This window comes from Pecten maximus, chromosome 7 (genome assembly GCF_902652985.1).
Source record: "Pecten maximus chromosome 7, xPecMax1.1, whole genome shotgun sequence".
Classification (NCBI taxonomy): domain Eukaryota; kingdom Metazoa; phylum Mollusca; class Bivalvia; order Pectinida; family Pectinidae; genus Pecten; species Pecten maximus.
The window spans coordinates 26,859,828-26,882,243 of record NC_047021.1 but is presented as its reverse complement, the minus strand read 5'-3'; the positions used below and the strand labels follow the sequence as shown (position 1 = coordinate 26,882,243).

Here is a 22,416-nt window from a genome sequence, read left to right as displayed (position 1 = left end):
TAGTAGCTTCTACAGGTATAAACAGAAACTTACACACAGGAAAGGTCGTCTTGAATTTTATAACACAACAATTCTACTTGAAAAAATCTGTATTTCCAATCAAGATGGCAGCACTGAAGAAAAAACAGAACTCAAACTTGGAATATGAGACTTCTAAAAAGTAGTTGAACACCTAAATTAAAGCTAACCAGACTACTGATAAGTGAAGCCCTGTTCTACAGATGCCAGCACTGGGCTTTTACATGGGTAGGGTTACCCGCTAACTATTCTACTGGTAACATTTACAAAGCCATGCCTTGTAATAGCATTTTTTGTAGCCTCTCGGGTACAGCGAAATTGTAATTCGATCAACATCGCAATCTAGAATTAAAAAATTTATCAACAACTGAAGGTTTTTTAAACAACGATTGGTGGAAAGGCACTGACCATACATAATGTAACAACCACTACTGACAGGGCCACTGTACAGTGTGTGTGTTATAACCACACTTGGATGGACCTAACCTGGTGTCACAATAACAGAAACCACCCTTCTTCAGTACTACAACTCACTACTCGGTATAGGACTTAATGTGATATGGTGTTCCCATGGCCTATGGCCATGGTAACCAGCTTCAACACCAGAATATATATATATGATTTCAGATTTGAAATTAACAAGATCAAACACTTATCATATTTTAACTCCAGTCAACTACAGAAACTAAATTAATTCATCTTGCTGTTTATAATGACAGGAATACACCTAAGTGTGGTAAAATATTATTAGTGTGATAATCTACGACATTAATCACAGTTTAAACAGAATTCAATATCTGTCAACATGCATTTAAATTTACTTTCTAAAATACTATTCTCTTTTTTTTTGGTGGAGAGTGGATCACTATAATTATAATTTTTTAAACATCTCAATATAATATAATTAATGCTCTCTTAAAATTAGTGCCTTCATAACACTATATAGCTAGTAGCAAATACTATCAATACTACTGACAAAATAATTTTTCAAATCCTATTACCTATAATTATAATTATCTATAAAAAACTGATATACTATCTTCGTTTAAACCCAGAATGCAAAATTAGAAATCAAAAGATTAGAAATGTGTACGTATTTCTGGTCCAAAAGTCCAAAAATTTTAAGAAAAATAAATATTTCCCCCATTTACATGAATGTGGTACACGATAGTTGACTACATCTATGTTTCTCAATAAAATTTCATTTCTTCTATGTTTGTGTTATCCTTGTAGAAAAGATGAGGATATTTCTATTGGTTTGTTGTCAGATTTTAATCAAACACATGAACAGTTTAAATTAAATATTGCCATTGTGTATCTTGGTATAAGCTTGATGACGGTGATACACTGTCTTTATATTGGTATGTTGTGATACCTAGCCACCCACATGTACTGCCGAAAGTACCACCTCCCAAGTACAAATGTCTGGATCAGATCAACATTTTCTTGGCTTCCGACAAAACAAAAAGAACAAAAGAAAGCAAGTATGTACTAGTGTCATTGTTCTTATAGGCAGATAGGTGACATTTAGACTCCAGTATGCGGTATGTACTCGACACTGGTCTACTTGGCTATACCTAACAGACAAGATATCACCGACTTTTTCCAGATCATTACTTTCATCTTTTACGTATTTCCAATTAACTGCAAAAATAAATGCCTAATCTGTATGACATTTACTCTTTAAAAAATCAGACTTTAGCCATAATCTTCTTTCATATAGTACTATACAAATAAAGAATTTCAGGGATTGCTCCCAATGGTTATCATTAGTCCATTATGCTATTGGGGTTTATAAGCAGTTTCGACCTTTTAATTTTATAGAATACAGAATAACCTTGCAATATGACAATTATAATAATTTATTAATTACATAATTCAAATCAACATTCTTACTTGGTTACTGCACTTCCACTTTAACGTAAAATATATAAGCAGTCTAAATACTGTCTTGTGAAATTATTGCATTGCCACTTAAAATTAATACCTAAAATATTCTCAATAACAAGTCAATGCCAATACCTAAATTAAATTGTTTCAAAAATATTATAAATCACAAAAAAGTAATGTACTTTAAAAATCACTGCCAATATATATATAAATGTTCTGGCCTCAATGCTAACAAAGCCAGTAGGCACTTAAGACTATGGTTTTGACTGCAAAAATGATGTTTGACTCTTGGAATCGAAGGAACATGTCTATTTGTCATATATGACTTGACCCTTCAGATTTCTGAGAAGTGTTTTGGCTTCTAAATTAGGTAAAAAAAATAAAGATTCAACTGGATGTCAAATTTTAACAGATCATTGTTGTAAAAAGTTGTATATCATTTTTACATAAAATTTTTTTTTTAAATGAAGTACAAAGAAGCAAGTCATAAGATCGTTATAAAAGGCAAAACAAACACTGCTCTTATTTTATACAGAATTAGATAAACACTTAAAATAGCATGAAATTCCACTGTTCAACTGGGAAATGTATATTTCAGTAACCATGACAATAGAAAAGGCATCCCGATGAATCTTCGGAATTTCATTAAATCTCAATCTCTGCATCAATAAGGGCCTTAGTCATGTGCAGTCGATTGGTTTTTCATTACACTAGGATTGTGCCTCCATCGAGGCAATCGCAGCCTTTGAGCCTTTTATATATCTCCCAATGTACATCAAATAAAATGTATCGTTCACTTCATCTCGTGTTCAACACAGAGCTGGTTATACATACAAGTGGTTGTCTCGTCAACCCGCACCAGTTTAAAATGGCCATGTATGTGAAAACCGTCAATTGTAAAAATGAAATATGAATAAAACATTTGGATCCAGTGAAGCATTTCATGCTTTACTAAGCTATATAAACAATTTTTGTTTTCATTAAAATGTTCAAAATTTATTTTTGAAAATCCTGATGTATGTTAATGTACACCTGAATGACCCAGGTGTCGGGGTTGTTTACGAAGGACGTCCTGGGATCAAAGCATCGTAATCAATGTTATTAATGCTTTCCCCTACTACAACACCTAACAGTGACCCCGATCAAAAACTCACAATGCCAATGTATATAATGGAGGCCTTGAGGTGTTAATAATTTTTGTCCAATTTATGTATTACAGTGCCAATTTACATTTCTTTATATGTATCATAATAAATATGTTTTAAACATTCTTTCAATATATATATACATCAAGGATTTTAATTTTAGTTTTCATACAAGCTGTGCAGTGCATATACCTTACAGCAGAAGTAATAAATTAATTGTATTCTCTGATAGCGATATGTATCAATTGGTAAATTTTCCTTTTTTAGAAATGCTCTTTTAAACCTAGGCCCAGTTTGCTACAATTTAAGGTCAGAAAACACTAACATTTCATAAATTATTGTGAACTTCCATGAGAATTCTGATCTTTACAAAACATTATGAAATTCACTAGTACTAACAACAACGGATATAAATCAAAATTATGATGTACACATTTAGTTAGCTTGTTCACAGGCCTTACAGGTCAGATGCGATGTTGACCTTTAGTTAAAATACTCCTATATGTACAGTGACATTCAAGTGTTCAAATAAGTCCCCTTAAATTGAACTGCCAATATATGGCATGTTGACTTTCCCTCAAGCAAACCCTGTCAGCTCAACACAGACCTTGCACACACACACTTGTATTTATTTCACTTCATTCTCTTCTATGTTACTAGTTCTGCCAAAGAAAAGGTTTGAAATAGCCTTGTAGCACTGGGTTACTATAGCAACTAAGAAGTAAAACCCTCTCCAGATAGTGTTCATGGACCGGCACAGCTGTGAAAATCTTCTTTTCCAAAAGGATTTTTGTTCTTTCTAGCTATAAGAAAGTGGGCAGGGGTAAACAAAGCTGTGTTTAACTAGGTGAAGAAAGAAAACTACTTTTGTTTGGTACTAAATGTGGGGTTTATTATGTGACCATAGCCAATCTCCCAACACAATACTCAAGGTGTGAAGTGGATATATTTGGATTAAACTTACCAATACACAATTTTTACAATTAAAACCTTAAGAAAATATCAGTACCAGGGCTTTGTACAGTAGTAAACCAGACTGTTGGTTAGTAATTGAAGGTGAGAGGAAGAAGTAAAGTAATCTGATATACAATGGTATGTTGAATGACCAGGGATTGTCAGCAACACCTGGCCTAGGCCGATATAGTCTGTTTCATATATCTCTACCTATATCTAGATCTCTCTCCATGTCATAATAGGACCTGGCAAGTCTAAACAACATAATGCTAATAGATCTGAGAAACAAATTCTTATATTCAAATTTCACAGGTGGTGTTGGAAATTTTATCTATAATACAATATTGAAAGACCTTCACTTACAAACAAATGAGGCAATTTAAACTACATTTTTTGCACCATAAATATTAAAATTAACATATATACACATGTAAATTTGCAGCTGGTAGCTGGATAGTTTTACTGTACACCTTCTCTCTGTCTTAACCATACATTTGGGAAATTGACATTACACACTAACACTACAGAAAATCTAAATTATCGCTCTATACAACATAACACAATACTTAGTTTAACCTCAAGACAATAGTAAAGAACATTTTCTGTTAAAATCATTTGCTGTAAAAAAAAAGAAGAAAACCTACAAGTTACCTATTTTTTATAAATTATTTATTTCACAGCCTACATATTGGAGAAATGTGATTTTGCCTGGTAATGTGTGCCTACACTCAGTTTTCCATGTGATAGCTTAGCATGCATAGTTATTTCACTGAACCTCTCCCATCTCAGTATTGATTTTCTGTACACATTGTATTCAAAATGCAGTGGCTTCAAGTTGCTAAGGTTTTCAATACCAGTGGCAGTATTGGATATGGTAAACCTTCTTAAAACTTGCAAACAAAATAAAACACAGCTATAGCAACATCAGATAGGGAGCTTCACAGTCCAAGATATTTCAACTAATATTGGATCTAGTGAAGCTCCTGAAAAGCTGAATATGAACTTCATTGACAACATTTCCTGTTATTTGTCCATCAAAATGTCAACTTACAGTTAAATTGCTGTCCATAGACTACTATGGACTGTCTGTAGATTATTTTGTGCTTTGCTTGGATACCATAAAAAGACCCTTAGTACTAGTTCAAAAACATACATTTAATTAATACCATCAAATTTTCAAGATAACCATGAAATATATAGTCTAGGTCAATAACATGAAATCAGTACCATTAAATTAAACTACATTGATTTATATATATATATATATATCTACCAAAGAAAACTAAAGAAACACTCCAGAAGCACTAGTGCTATAGACTGAATCCAACTCAACAAACACATGGAGACCACACCAGCCTCCGCTAACATTATAGAATAGAAATTCAAAATACATCCTTAAATAAAAAATACTCCACGTTTCAAAATTCTGATTCAAACAATCCACCATTTTATCTGTAGATTGCATTCAAACTGAAGATCTCACCTCAAACACATATTTGATACTATCAAATTGCCCAGATAGCTACCATAGGAGGCCTGGGTCTAACACCATGTGTAGCCCATGTGTTGTGGGGACTTGGCCAGGGTTTTACAGGCAAACCCTCCAGCACCACATTAAGCCTGCTCCCTCCAAAACATCACTGGCTTGGTATGCTGTGCCATTTCTGTTATGCAACATGTGTGCTAAACACGTAATTACACCAATAAGGACTACCACTTTTTCTAACCCCCTCCTCCCTCCCCCTCTTTATTTTTTATAGTCGTGCAAGTATACACATACACACATTGTAACAATGAGCATCATCAGGTAGAAAGATCAGTTCACATTATCCTGACTGCTAATTACATGACTGCCTATCATATAATAATCATATAATCATTCCTTCAATCTTAGATATATATATATGACTGACATTCATATCAATACATTTATATATATACAGACATCCTGCATTATATTTCATGTACCATTCATCACTGTTTTATTTGTAATTATCAATTAAGAAACAAACAAAAAATCAATTAAGAAACAAAAAAAATCAAACTATATGTAGTTTTAGATTACAAAGCAGAAACTTGTCAAAAACACAGAATATTGACAAGCTAAAAAATCACCCTACGATTCTGACTAAAAATTGATAAAACAGCAAAATAGGAACAAAAATATAGATTTGCATGGAGACATTGAAAAAGAATGAGGAAAATAAGACCAGGTGCTCCGGGAGAATAAGCGTCTTCTTCTTCATCAAAAACACCCACCATAAAAATCTAGGTCAAATACAGGTCAATCTATAAATGGCAAAACTAAATTTCACAACAGAAATCAAAGAATTTTTACCTTTCAATTTGTGTTTAAAAATTCAAAATAACTGTGATGCTTAATTTAGAATTAAACGTCCAATTAAAGTACACTAATTTGAATTTTAAATTGTGCACAGTTGTCACCTTGTGTTTATATATAGTACTTGATTACTGTATGGTAATCCATGCATACAACCCATTACTCGAGTAACACGCATATAGGCCACACAGACTTTGTAACAACACAATGTAACATAGATAAGTATCAAAAATTGATCATTATCAGAAAACTGTTTTCATTCCTAGGTCTGCAGGTGTGATTCCAAGGTCTTAAACACCTTCAACCTAAAAACTGCACAAGTGTGACTATATATATATGCATGCCATGAATAACAAACCTGACAGTTTTTTTTTGTTTTTAAATAAAATTGCATACATTTTTACATATATTTATTCAAAGTAAATGCATTGGAGTTTTTAAAGTATATGCAGATGTATTGCACACATTCTGAACCATATTAAATTGTACAGAAAGCAAAAATAGTATATATATTGATACATGTATCTAGATTGTATCTAAATCACATTGAAAACAGACTATGATTTGTGTGACAATATATTTTTTACCGATATATATTAGTTAGGTATAAAGTTAGCATCATACAGAAATACCAGATTTACCTATAATATTATTAAATTTGGGTACATTATAGTTATACCCAACAATCAGGGCTATAGTCTAATTTAATATTATATATAAGGGTACATACACACCCAATAACCAAAGCTATAGCCTTATTCAGATTGAGAGAATGTTATACTGATTGTAAACCATATATATATGTATGTACGTATAACATATATACATATACATGAAAAATGTATAACCATATATATACAGTACATGAACAATGTTGTATAAATATGTACGATGGTACCATAGGATTATGAAATCAGCTGGGATTTTTTTAAAGTTGTTAGTGCAGTATTCAAAACAGAAAAATTGCATGTATTATCGCTAAATAACTGAGGCTGCTGAGCATGTGAATTAAGTTCTATTAACACATCACATTTAACCATTTATACATGTGTACTACATAAAAACACATGATTTTTAAATACTGAGGTACTGAAGTTCTTTTTGGGCGTATATAAAACAGCAGTATCTCAAAATTTGAAAGTTGAACAAGATTCCAGTTTACAGCAATTCCTACACATTTCCTGTTGGGAAAAAGAAACAGATGAAACAAGATTTGGTTGGAGTTGTGTTGGGCTGATAACACACACCTGGTGATAATGTGACCTATAAAAATCCCTATATACCAGCCAACGCATATCATGTCCCAGCATCTACATAAATCTATACTTTGAAATATCTTCTAAAAGTCTTTACTTCATATTAACACCACTAACAGAAATTTCTTTAAAAAAAACTTGCATGTTACATGTTACAGTCACAATAATATGGCTTTTCAGTGCCAACTTGTTAGCACATTTTCTGAGTGACCATATATATATTCAAGTCATGCATCATGATTAAAGTAAATTTTAAACAGTCCAATGAAGAATTAGCAGAGAATGTAGATGGTAAATGCAATTGACAATTCAAATCATGACAAAGTATATAAAACCCTTCTATTTAATTCAACCATTTCAAAAATATCTACAATTTATATATTACTAAAGTCTGGCAAATTATTGAAAATTATTTATTTACAATTTTTCAAAAATATGCATTAACCAGAAAAAAAACTTTATTACAAAATTATAATTACAAAGTACTGTAAGTTTTGTTCTACTGTATGTTATATTTAATGTAGTATTGTATGTTAACATTACGTAGTATTGTATGTTAACATTACGTAGTATTGTATGTTAACATTACGCACATACTGTATGTTAACAGGGACCTGATGTGTGATGAAATGAGTTTATATATCTATCTCTACACAGGTGTGTAATGTCACAGGTGACACGGGTAAAAATATGTCATGCACAAATGAGAAGGAAGAAAAGACATAAATAAATATATATACATGAATGTACATTAATATGCAAAAGATGAACACAAAGAATATCATGTGTTTGTATGTGATTATTAATCAAGTTAGTGATGGAAGCACACCCCAAAAAGTGAGGCACAAATGATAAGGATCGTAATATGTGTGGTGAATGCGATGATAACCTCATGATCAAACTTCTGTAATCTGGGAAAGTCAACTTTTATATGTCACTAGACTGTGTTTTTTTCTCCCTATATAATTGGGTGCACAAGAAATTCCCATTCCCAATGCATTTTTACCTAGCGTTTTTTCTTCCCCAAAAAAAGAAATTCCCAATTGTACATGTGTCCATAGAACGTATGAAATACACAAAAAAATATGATGTCAAACATTACAAAAAATATATCAGCAAAATTAAAAATAACAGCATGCATGGTCACAAGATCAAGGGCAGAGGCAAGTTCAGGCAACAGTCTCCATTTACACACAGTAAAAGAACTGCTACTGATCATACAAATATGACAAAAATCTAGTAATTTGGCAATTAACATTGATTAGACTTTCTTCTCATGTTTCTATAAGCTATCATATCATTACGGTATAGAAAAATGATAAATGAACGTATGTATCATGCATGATAAACTTCCAATGTGTGTCACAAACACAGCTGATTCAAATTTAGAGAATGGAAGAAGTAAATGATCAGAAGTGCATGAATTATCCATCTAAGTTTTAACTGCAGGTTTACACCTATATAAACTGATTTATCCTTGCCTTTTTTTGTAATTTAATGTCCCGGTAAGATAAAGCAGATTATTTTATAAATGTTAAATAAATAATGCTAGGTAAACCAACCAGATGTTAGGGTTAAATATAATTAATAATTAATTAATTTAGCAATAAAACAACAAAACTTGTATTTAACAACTTGCAACTAATTGGAATACATAAAATACATAAAACTCTGTCAACTTTTCTGATTTATCACTGTCCCACTTAACATGACATAGTAATCATGCAGGTCCATGCTGTATAGAAAGTGTACATGTGCCTCTAATAGATTCATCAGGTTCACTTGCTCCAGTTAGTTCTGCTTAATACATTACTGTAAATGGCTACCAAGTGGTATTTTGGTGGAGTTTTAAGTCATGCATGTTTTATTTACGACCATAACCTGTAGCTGCCTCCACAGACATATACACATAAAGCCAGCCTCATTCTACAAAAGCACTGGGTGACAGTTTATAGTCAAATCTTTTATGCTAGGCGATTATCATTTTTCCTTTTTACTGTAGCAAATATGTTTATGGGTATTTCAATAGGGCAACAAAAAGAGTATCCAATGGTAATGTACGAAGGCAAGAACAAGTTATAACGTACGTAGGTCGGGGGAAAAAGCCACTGTGGTATATACTACAGGAAGTAGACAGTGGGTAAAAAAAAACATGTACTACAACACATCAACTGATTTACATCTGTATTAACAAAGATGGTAACACAATCACTGAATGTCATCACAATAACTGTTATGATTCGCAATAATTTGATAAGGATCTTTCCTGACTGCATGTAAACAGCTGAAGGTTTAGCCCTCCACGGAGTGGTATGGCCTGTACTCCCCCTCCCGTCTGTCTCTCACCCCTTCTAAACACCATCTCTCCATTATCACAGGGTTCATCTCTCCCTAACAACTAACTCGACAGCTGTATCATGTATAAATACATGTACCTACATTCCTACAGCATTTACAACACTTATCAAAACCCTCTGTCACACTCATTACATAAACCAGCAGCCAATGACTGGAATCAATATACAACATTTCCACTTGACTCTTTTTGCACCATTCCATGTCCTCTGTGAAATGACGTCTATGACCCGATGATGAATCTAGTGATGCTGGAACAATGTTAACATTGCTGATCTACAGCACCTCCGGCTCATTTTCCTTGTAATGTCTTTTTCAATCCAACTGATGCAAGCTTAAGTCTGTTGCCAGGTGAAAATCTCCTCCATTCACATTATGTATTTTAATTCATGCAGTTGTTCAAGAACAAGTTTTTAAAAAAAAAACTTTTATTGTACCATCTTACATTACAATACAAGGACTTTAAGGATTTGTTCATGTTGATAACTGAGGCTAATTCCCAAACTGAAATTATTTCATATTAAAGCAAAACTTCCAAAATTTACAGAAAACTACAGAAACTTCCCAAATCATGACCATATTTATCACAAATTCTTGCATTGAACAGCCCTGCACATGGCTTAACTTTGCCAAATAATTCATTAATTACTGTTTGTAAATAGTAGATTCAGATTAAATTTTGTATACTGTTTGTAAATAGTAGATTCAGATTAAATTTTGTATATTGTTAACCTAAATTACTTACAAATTAAAACAATTAAACATGACAATAATTCACAAGTTTAACTTGATTTACTAATGCAACAAATTAACATGATGCTTCTCATTTACACAAAAGTGTTCATATTACAGGATATAAATAATGTACATAATGAAATTTGTTCTGATTGGATTTGAGCATATTTGGAATAAGGTGGTGAGTGCATAATATGTAAGCCCCAAGTATCATTACAACTAAAATGATTTTTCTGAATCATTTAAATGCAATATCAGATGCATGGTTATCATCTTGATCCATGCATTTGCTATCGGGATCCAGTATCAATAGTAAACTGTACATTATATTAAATCATTTAAAAAACTCATTGTAACTTACAGCTGTGTCAAATTGTTCAATCCTCTGAAGTCGTCTGCTGTTATGGATGAAATTCCATTGAATTGAAGTTCTCTGTAAGAAAAAATAATCACGATCATCAATGATTGAATTTAAATTAGGAGCTGTCATACTGTTAATTTAAACTTGGTCTAATTTAAGTAAATTGATCTTGATTACAATTTTAATAAAATTAATGTCAGCATTAGATATCTTTTAGTTTACAATCAACAATTGCTGATATTAATAAATTGATGTTATTGAAAGACAAGAAAACTTAAGTCTTTTAATCATTTTTAACTATTTTTAAAGGGAAAAAGACAAAAATAAAGAATTACAGTCATGTTATTTTACAATGACATGCATTATGTTTGCGATGTCACCTGGAAAAATATCAATCAACAACCATGCATGTTTTCATGAAAATAATCTAATACAATGAAATCTTACTGACATTAAACAAGAGTTCATTTTTACCATTAAGCAATGCCGGTAAGTTTGTATGGCCAGTAGTACTCATACTTATTAGTCACATTATGACTTCATCTTCCACCAAGAAACACGATTTAACAAAACGAAAACCGTAATTTAATACCATACAAACATTAATTTCGGGTAAAATTTCTACTCCAAATACATAAAAGAGTTCTTTTGTGGTAGTTACTTTGTGTTGGCATATGTAAACAGTAGTCGGTTTGTGTACATACCACACGGTCCTGGTAGGATTTCGAACTCAACAGGGCCCGTAACTCCAATACACAACCTAAATAACAGGTACAATTTTACCTGCTCTGTAATGTTTTACGCTAACTTAGATCTAATTTATGCATGAAACACTTGAAATGAAACATAACTTTAGCTATAGATGACGATGGAAGCATTTTCAATGTGCTTCAGCAGTCATCTGAGTAGGTTATTTGTGTTGTTAGTGACTTGTGAGAAAAGTTTCTTTACTTACAATCGAGTGACGAAGACGGGTAGGTCCCGGGGAACTTCGATCAGTCCCAACTTAGAACAATCAACAAGATTAAGGAGACATGAACATGCTGAAGCACACATGTGATTCTCCCCTGACACATTGTGAAGGAGAAGACCTTCCAAAACAAACGCTGTAAAGGCAAAATACAACAACACGGCCGCCATATTGGTTTTGGGCATAAGCCCAACACACAAAAAATCTGCCTTTTGCAGCCGATTTGAGGAGGTCACCGGTCCACAGGTTCACATGGATGAAATATCGACATCTTCGTTCATATAATCCTTGCTACATAGTTGTAAACTTTGCGAATTCACCACATAAACTTGTTATTTTCTTACGGGCCATACACCCGCTTTCTTACTACACTGTAATATAAACTCGCCTCCCACGTTTCGAGAGCTAATACATTCCCGAAAGAAAAGCCCGCCGCTGATTGGTCAATTGGTGTCATGTGCCTAATACATTTTGACACCAATGCTTTGGCACAAAATTTAGGACTCCGATGTATCAAAATTTAACTCGACTACAGTATCGATAGCGAGTTAGCTATGAAACAGGATTCGATAACTTAGATATTTCAGCTTCATTTGGAATTTGTAATGTAATGAATATGTATTAGGTTAACGGTATTGTCCAGATCAGAGTTTCATTCGAATAAAAGTTATATTAGGCTGAGAGTACATTAGGCTACAAGTGCAAACATAACGTTTGATAGATTCAATATCTAGCCTATATTATTTGTATTAGACCAGATTGTAGTTATAAAAAATGGGATTTCTGTGATTCCATGACATCCACAGAGATAAGAAAATCAAAACATTCTTTTACTTGTTTTATGATTTTATTTTAATATATTTTTTATTTGGGTAATTAGTCTAATAATATAAATTCACTAAATAAACTAAATACATTATATAGTCCGGCGCAGGTTTTTGGCACTCTTCAGTCATCTAAGTCGATGACAGCCTGAGTATTATTGAGTGACAGACAGGTGACACATACTGTGTTTCAGTCGTTGTCACCGGACACAGGCAGGGTGGTTATGTGTGTGATATGCTGTAATCAGGTGACAATTGGCAGTCACATATTACATGAAGATTTGTTTTGGAGTCTATCAAAAACATTCGTGTTTACATCGCAAAATTAGGGGCACAAACGCATACTGTACAAGATGCTGTTATAATTAGAAACTATTACAGATTTTTTTTAACTTGTGACATATTTGATAAATCGCCTCTAAAATATTAGTAATAATAAAAAGATAGAAAAATAAATAAATAAATAGATAAATAAAGAACACAACACAAGTTTTTTTTTAGTTTAAACATATTGTATTGTATCATAAAAATACAAAGGGATCGGGCACAAGTTTTCAAACTTATATAAATCCCTTTCCCAATACAACACAAAAGAATTTTACAATAATTTAAAACATCGCACATTTAACACAATGAGTCTAGATGAAACTATGAATCAAGCACCAAATTAATATTTTAATCAAGAAAGCGTCTTTTTTTATAACGAACTCGTATGCGGGTTTTTTCAATAAATCAAATGAAAGAATTTTGAGTGAACATTGTTTTTATTACTTGTTGTTGACATCAAATTAATTATGCGACCTTGATGTAATGTTTATCAGCAATCTGTAGATGAAATGTTTATTTCATTAATCAGGTCAGTCATTAAAGCATCATATATCCTTTCCTGGTTTATAACACGAGGTTTGTGTATTTTGTAGATGGATGTATTTAGGAATTCTATATTCCTATTGGAATGAATTGTGTCATGATGTAATATTCAAGTAGAGATAAATATAGTACAGTAATGTCACAGTCAAATAATTAAACTTGGAATGTCATTGTATATATAAAAACAAAAACAAAACAACAACAACAACAACAACAACAACAACAACAAAAGAAGAAAATGAAAGAAAGGATATACGTGAGTTTTCCCCGGGTCCCCGGTTTTCTCCCAGTTAAGACCCCTCGCGCGCTTCCATAAGGGCCAACAAGCATTAAGGATTAATATAAGTTTATATAGTTTGTTTCGCTATTATTGTGAAATAAATAAAGTTTACAGTTACATTAAAGAAAAAGAAGGAGAACCACATATTTTATCTATACATATCCTTTAGGAAACACTATTCCAGGTGACGGAAAGACAAGCAGTCTTTAACAGTCTGCATGGAGATGCATTAGGAAGTCAACGTTACATTTTGGTATCCAACGATACATGTACATGCTGGGGCCTATTGAACCTATCGCCTCGGTATAGTGTGGCACTAACGGAGAGGACATTCGACACAGAGGTACACGACCCGATCCCCGAGCTGTTCAACAAACAGTGCTAATTTATTCGGCGTCTGTTTCCGTGTTCTTTTCACAGCTATGAAGGGAGATAAAACAGACACAGAAACGTCCATTAAATATCACCCCTACGCGGAAAGGCTATTGGGGTTAAGGTAATCCTTGTTCTCATTCAATTTTTCAAAAGGTTTCCTTGGGAACCAAGAACATGAAGGGTAAGAATTCGTTGTCGCCTCTTTTCTTTTAGACCAACAAGCCTTGCAGAGGCAGGTAATTTGTAAAGGTGTAAGAGAAGAACTACCTGCACGCATTAGCAAACATTGACACACAAAGCATGAATTAATCACTGCAAGGCTTCCTTACAAACTAAACGATTTATGTCAATATTGGCTCGTTGAAAGTAAGATGTTTTTAACAAGACTCGTTTACTGGTGTTGGATTTTAGACACACCTATTACAAGCCATCGTAACATTTATTCGGAAAACAAGAAGTATCTTTCAAAGAAATCAGACAAAGACCGGTTAAAAAAAAAATACAAAAAATATGGGGAAAACCTAAATATCACAAATATTCCATGTCTTCTTAATGTCAGTATTTCATTTCATCATATTAAAAACAGATAAAAAATACAATATGATATCACTAATTCAAATCCATAATTTGTATACGTTTGGAAGCGTCTTTGTCCCTTTTTTTGCAAACGTTTGGAAGCGTGTTTGTCCGTTATTTGTGAACATTCGGAAGCGTCTTTGTCCGTTATTTGTAAACGTTTGGAAGCGTCTTTGTCCGTTATTTGTAAACGTTTTGAAATGTCTTTGTCCCTTATTTGTAAACGTTTGGAAGCATTTTTGTCCGTTATTTGTGAACATTTGGAAGCGTTTTTGTCCGTTATTTGTAAACGTTTGGAAGCGTCTTTGTCCGTTCTTTGTAAACGCTTTGAAGCTTCTTTGTCCGCTATTTGTAAACGTTTTGGAGCGTTTTTGTCCATTATTTGTAAACGTGTGGAAGCGATTTGTCCGTTATTTGTAAACGTTTGGAAGCGTGTTTGTCCGTTATTTGTAAACGTTTGAAGCGTTTTTGTCCGTTATTTGTAAACGTTTTGAAGCGCTTTTGTCCGTTATTTGTAAACGTTTGGAAGCGTTTTTGTCCGTTATTTGTGAACATTCGGAAGCGTCTTTGTCCATTATTTGTAAACGTTTGGAAGCGTCTTTGCCCGTTATTTGTAAACGTTTTGAAATGTCTTTGCTCCTTATTTGTTAACGTTTGGAAGCATTTTTGTCCGTTATTTGTGAACATTTGGAAGCGTTTTTGTCCGTTATTTGTAAACGTTTTGAAGCGTCTTTGTCCGTTCTTTGTAAACGCTTTGAAGCTTCTTTGTCCGCTATTTGTAAACGTTTTGAAACGTTTTTGTCCATTATTTGTAAACGTGTGGAAGCGATTTGTCCGTTATATGTAAACGTTTGGAAGCGTGTTTGTCCGTTAATTGTAAACGTTTTGAAGCGTCTTTGTCCGTTATTTGTAAATGTTTTGAAACGTCTTTGTCCGTTAAATGTAAACGTTTGGAAGCGTTTTTGTCCGTTATTTGTTAACATGTGGAAGCGATTGTGTCCGTTATTTGTTAACGTTTGGAAGCGTAATTATCCGTTATTTGTAAACGTTTTAAAGCGTCTTTGTCCTTTATTTGTAAACGTTTGGAAGCGTCTTTGTCCGCTATTTGTAAACGTTTTGAAGCGTCTTTGTCCGTTATTTGTAAACGTTTTGAAGCGTTTTTGTCCGTTAAATGTAAACGTTTGGAAGCGTTTTTGTCCGTTATTTGTGTACGTTTTGAAGCGTCTTTTTCCTTTATTTGTAAACGTTTGTAAGCGTCTTTGTCCGTTATTTGTAAACGTTTGTAAGCGTCTTTGTCCGTTATTTGTAAACGTTTGTAAGCGTCTTTGTCCGTTATTTGTAAACGTTTTGAAGCGTCTTTGTCCTTTATTTGTAAACGTTTGCAAGCGTCTTTGTCCGTTATTTGAAAACGTGTGGAAGCGTTTTTGTCCGTTATTTGTAAACGTTTTGAAGCGTCTTTGTCCTTTATTTGTAAACGTTTGGAAGTGTCTTTGTCCGCTATTTGTAAACGTTTTGAAACGATTTTGTCCATTATTTGTAAACGTTTTGAAGCGTTTTTGTCCGTAAAATGTAAAAACGTTTTGAAGCGTTTTTGTCCGTTAAATGTAAACGTTTGTAAGCGTTTTTGTCCGTTATTTGTGTACGTTTGGAAGCGTCTTTGTCTTTTATTTGTAAACGTTTGTAAGCGTCTTTGCCCGTTATTTGTAAACGTTTGTAAGCGTCTTTGTCCGTTATTTGTAAACGTTTGTAAGCGTCTTTGTCCGTTATTTGTAAACGTTTGTAAGCGTCTTTGTCCGTTATTTGTTAACGTTTGTAAGCGTCTTTGTCCGTTATTTGTAAACGTTTGTAAGCGTCTTTGTCCGTTATTTGTAAACGTTTGTAAGCGTCTTTGTCCGTTATTTGTTAACGTTTGTAAGCGTCTTTGTTCGTTATTTGTAAACGTTTTGAAGCGTCTTTGTTCTTTATTTGTAAACGTTTGTAAGCGTCTTTGTCCGTTATTTGTAAACGTTTGTAAGCGTCTTTGTCCGTTATTTGAAAATGTTTTGAAGCGTCTTTGTCCATTATTTTAAACGTTTTGAAGCGTATTTGTTCGTTATTTGTAAGCGTTTGGAAGCGTCTTTGTCCGTTATTTGTAAATGTTTGGAAGCGTTTTGTCCGTTATTTGTAAACGTTTTGAAGCGTCTTTGTTCGTTATTTGTAAACGTTTATAAGCGTCTTTGTCCGTCAATTGTTTACGTTTGGAAGCGTCTTCGTCCTGGTTTTTTGCGACATTGCTTTGCCTCAAATTTCATGTTTCACTTTCATTGTGCATTTCAATTTTAATATTGACTGGATGAAGGTGGTAGACAGGATATCATCTTGAATTTTGGTAATTGAAGTTTGCTATCGCTTTTTTTTCAGAAAGTGCTTCATGGGACTTTCTCAAACTGGATGTGATTCTTATGGCCATCTAGCTTTTATTTTTGAAGCTGTCAAAATAAACAAAACTGCCGGAAAGAACAAATCTAGGATTTCGGCCAATTGGATTTTGTCTAATGATTTATTAGAAAATAGAAGATATATCTTACAAAAATCAATTTCGACTTATTAGAAGACAGCGATACATTGTCGATACAGCACATATTGATAGGATGAATAGCTAGGTGGATAGACATGTATGGTGGGCGCTAAGATCTCTTTGGTAGACGGGAACATGACCATAGAATATTAAAATTATATATGTCTGATTCTATGTTTAAAAACTAGACGCCCGAATCTGTTATGATTTGTGCAGTTACAAATCGTCCGAACCTGTTATGATTTGTGTAGTTAGAATCGTCTAGATCTGTTATGATTTGTGTAGTTAGATTCGTCTGAATCTGTTATGATTTGTGTAGTTAGAATCGCCCGGATCTGTTATGATTTGTGTAGTTAGAATCGTCCGAATCTGTTATGATTTGTGTAGTTAGGATCGTCCGAATCTGTTATGATTTGTGTAGTTAGAATCGCCCGAATCTGTTATGATTTGTGTAGTTAGAATCGCTCGAATCTGTTATGATTTGTGTAGTTAGAATCGTCCAGATCTGTTATGATTTGTGTAGTTAGAATCGTCCGAATCTGTTATGATTTGTGTAGTTATAATCGTCCGAATCTGTTATGATTTGTGTACTTAGAATCGTCTGGATCTGTTACGATTTGTGTAGTTAGAATCGTCCGAATCTGTTATGATTTGTGTAGTTAGAATCGCCCGAATCTGTTATGGTTATTTACGAATCTTCTGAATCTGTTATGATTTGTGTAATTAGAATCGTCTGAATCTGTTATGATTTGTTTAATTATAATCGTCCGAATCTGTTATGATTTGTGAAGTTAGAATCGCCCGAATCTGTTATGATTTGTGTAGTTAGAATCGCCCGAATCTGTTATGAATCTGTTATGAATCTGTTATAATCGTCTAGATCTGTTATGATTTGTGTAGTTAGAATCGCCCGAATCTGTTATGATTTGTGTAGTTAGAATCGTCCGAATCTGTTATGATTTGTGTAGATAGAATCGCCCGAATCTGTTATGATTTGTGTAGTTAGAATCGCCCGAATCTGTTATGATTTGTGTAGTTATAATCGTCTAGATCTGTTATGATTTGTGTAGTTAGAATCGTCTAGATCTGTTATGATTTGTGTAGTTAGAATCGTCTAGATCTGTTATGATTTGTGTAGTTAGAATCGTCCGAATCTGTTATGATTTGTGTAGTTAGAATCGCCCGAATCTGTTATGATTTGTGTAGTTAGAATCGTCTAGATCTGTTATGATTTGTGTAGTTAGAATCATCCGAATCTGTTATGATTTGTGTAGTTATAATCGTCCGAATCTGTTATGATTTGTGTAGTTAGAATCGTCTGGATCTGTTATGATTTGTGTAGTTAGAATCGTCCGAATCTGTTATGATTTGTGTAGTTAGAATCGTCTAGATCTGTTATGATTTGTGTAGTTAGAATCGTCTAGATCTGTTATGATTTGTGTAGTTAGAATCGTCCGAATCTGTTATGATTTGTGTAGATAGAATCGCCCGAATCTGTTATGATTTGTGTAGTTAGAATCGCCCGAATCTGTTATGATTTGTGTAGTTAGAATCGTCTAGATCTGTCATGATTTGGTGTACGTTGAGTTCGATATCCAATGTGTCACCTGACCAAACGAGATATTTTAGAACGGAACAGTCATAAATGGTGGGCAGTTCTCAGCTTTTTTGAGCAGGGCGAGAAAACGCAGGTCCGATGGCCCAGTACCAGTAGATTTGGTCTGTGGGTAAGTAAATATTCGAGGCAATTTGTCGTACTGGCAATGCAAAATTTCTCGCAATTTTTTACCTTTTCCTTAGATTAATTTAAGATACGACTAATTCAGTTTGATTGGAGCACCGTTTGGGTAAGTACTTTTGAGCCCAAATTTGCCCAAAGGACCAGTGATGCTGATTTTCTTTTCTGTCCTCCTCTTTAGCAAATATCGCTGCATTCCTTTTTATCTCTAACATGATACAAATGACTGTATCTCCTAGCTCCGGAAAAAGAAATATGGCGGAGTTTAATCTACAGCAGGTGTAGACCAACCAATAATCTCTAGTTTGTGTATGATGGAACTGTTTTAAGGTAGACAGGGAGAGGATCGCTTAGTTAATTGTCACTGTATATTTCAGGGCGAGGTCTGCTCCATCAGGGTCATCTTTTGGTTCAGACACATCGGAATGAATCTCTTACGATCCATACCACCGTTAATCAGGACCGATATGAAAGCGTTATTGGATTTAAGAAGGAGATATTAGATAGATAACTTTTAAATTCTGTATTTCTTTCCTACAGAAAATATTAAGTTAAAGAATTTCCTTCAAGTAAATCTGAAACCAATACTGGTTCATCATTGTACATAATTAAATTGCTGAGCGTCGAACAGGTTGCAAGCACCGATTTTATGTAACGGGTATGTCATGGCAGAGGGGGGAATCCAAAAGGCGTTCTGATATGGACAAATGGTTAATTTAAAATAAATAAATAAAAAAAAAAAGATAAATAGACAAAATAAATATAGAGAGAAAATCACACATTTAGTTGCCTCTTACGAAATATGCAATGCAGGGGTAGAACATATGTAATACATTTTATCGTGTAAATGTTGTGGACAAACCAATGGATGAAAATGATAGGCCACCTTGATACCATTCCGTCATGCAACGAAAGTGAATTGGTACTACTCAGGGATAATTTTGTCAATGTGTCAATTTAAATTGACATTATTTACAGTATTGCCGAAAAAAATACATTTTTCGAATGGGAAATATTGGCGTATGAGAGATCTTAGTGTGTTTTTTTTTATAGGTAATGACATTTTGAGTTTATTTTTGGGTTTGGACATCACCAGCACGAGAGAGTTTGCTGTATTCTCCGACAGTGGCACCACAGGAGAGTTTGTTATATATTCCCGGACATCACCAGCACGGGAGAGTTTGTTATATTACCGGACATCACCAGCACGGGAGATTTTGTTATATTACCGGACATCACCAGTTCGGGAGAGTTTGTTATATTACCGGACATCACCAGCACGGGAGAGTTTGTTATATTCCCGGACATCACCAGCACGGGAGAGTTTGTTATATTACCGGACATCACCAGTTCGGGAGAGTTTGTTATATTACCGGACATCACCAGCACGGGAGAGTTTGTTATGTTCGATCCCTGACATCACCAGCACGGGAGAGTTTGTTATATTCCCGGACATCACCAGCACGGGAGAGTTTGTTATATTACCGGACATCACCAGCTCGGGAGAGTTTGTTATATTCCCGCGGACATCACCAGTTCGGGAGAGTTTGTTATATTACCGGACATCACCAGCACGGGAGAGTTTGTTATATTCCCGCGGACATCACCAGCACGGGAGAGTTTGTTATATTCCCGCGGACATCACCAGCTCGGGAGAGTTTGTTATATTCCCGCGGACATCACCAGTTCGGGAAAGTTTGTTATATATTCCCGGACATCACCAGTTCGGGAGAGTTTGTTATATTACCGGACATCACCAGCACGGGAGAGTTTGTTATATTACCGGACATCACCAGTTCGGGAGAGTTTGTTATATTCCCGGACATCACCAGTTCGGGAGAGTTTGTTATATTCCCGCGGACATCACCTGCACGGGAGAGTTTGTTATATTCCCGGACATCACCAGCACGGGAGAGTTTGTTATATTACCGGACATCACCAGTTCGGGAGAGTTTGTTATATTCCCGGACATCACCAGCACGGGAGAGTTTGTTATATTCCCGGACATCACCAGCACGGGAGAGTTTGTTATATTCCCGGACATCACCAGCTCGGGAGAGTTTGTTATATTCCCGCGGACATCACCAGTTCGGGAGAGTTTGTTATATTACCGGACATCACCAGCACGGGAGAGTTTGTTATGTTCGATCCCTGACATCACCAGCACGGGAGAGTTTGTTATATTCCCGCGGACATCACCAGCTCGAGAGAGTTTATATTCCCGCGGACATCACCAGCATAGGAGAGTTTGTTATATATTCCCGGACATTTCCAGCTCGGGTGAGTTTGTTATATTCCCACGGACATCATCAGCTCGGGAGAGTTTGTTATATTCCCGCGGACATCACCAGCACGGGATAGTTTGTTATATTCCCGCGGACATCACCAGCTCGGGAGAGTTTGTTATATTCCTGCGGACATCACCAGCACGGGAGAGTTTGTTATATTCCCGCGGACATCACCAGTTCGGGAAAGTTTGTTATATATTCCCGGACATCACCAGTTCGGGAGAGTTTGTTATATTACCGGACATCACCAGCACGGGAGAGTTTGTTATATTACCGGACATCACCAGTTCGGGAGAGTTTGTTATATTCCCGGACATCACCAGTTCGGGAGAGTTTGTTATATTCCCGCGGACATCACCTGCACGGGAGAGTTTGTTATATTCCCGGACATCACCAGCACGGGAGAGTTTGTTATATTACCGGACATCACCAGTTCGGGAGAGTTTGTTATATTCCCGGACATCACCAGCACGGGAGAGTTTGTTATATTCCCGGACATCACCAGCACGGGAGAGTTTGTTATATTACCGGACATCACCAGCTCGGGAGAGTTTGTTATATTCCCGCGGACATCACCAGTTCGGGAGAGTTTGTTATATTACCGGACATCACCAGCACGGGAGAGTTTGTTATGTTCGATCCCTGACATCACCAGCACGGGAGAGTTTGTTATATTCCCGCGGACATCACCAGCTCGAGAGAGTTTATATTCCCGCGGACATCACCAGCATAGGAGAGTTTGTTATATATTCCCGGACATTTCCAGCTCGGGTGAGTTTGTTATATTCCCACGGACATCATCAGCTCGGGAGAGTTTGTTATATTCCCGCGGACATCACCAGCACGGGATAGTTTGTTATATTCCCGCGGACATCACCAGCTC

The 22,416-nt window shown here is 34.8% G+C and overlaps 1 protein-coding gene across 1 annotated transcript in view; it reads right to left on the bottom strand.

Moving 5' to 3' along the window:
• LOC117330417 (leucine-rich repeats and immunoglobulin-like domains protein 2) overlaps window positions 1-12,420 on the bottom strand; it is a 45,087-nt gene extending 32,667 nt beyond the window's left edge. Inside the window, exons 1-2 of the mRNA XM_033888691.1 lie at window positions 12,011-12,420; window positions 11,056-11,127 (exon numbers count right to left, since the gene is read on the bottom strand). Of these exons, the coding sequence (XP_033744582.1) occupies window positions 11,056-11,127; window positions 12,011-12,210 (272 nt within the window). The 5' untranslated portion in view covers window positions 12,211-12,420. The remainder of the gene's footprint in view (window positions 1-11,055; window positions 11,128-12,010) is intronic.
• Between the last annotated feature and the right edge of the window lie 9,996 nt (window positions 12,421-22,416).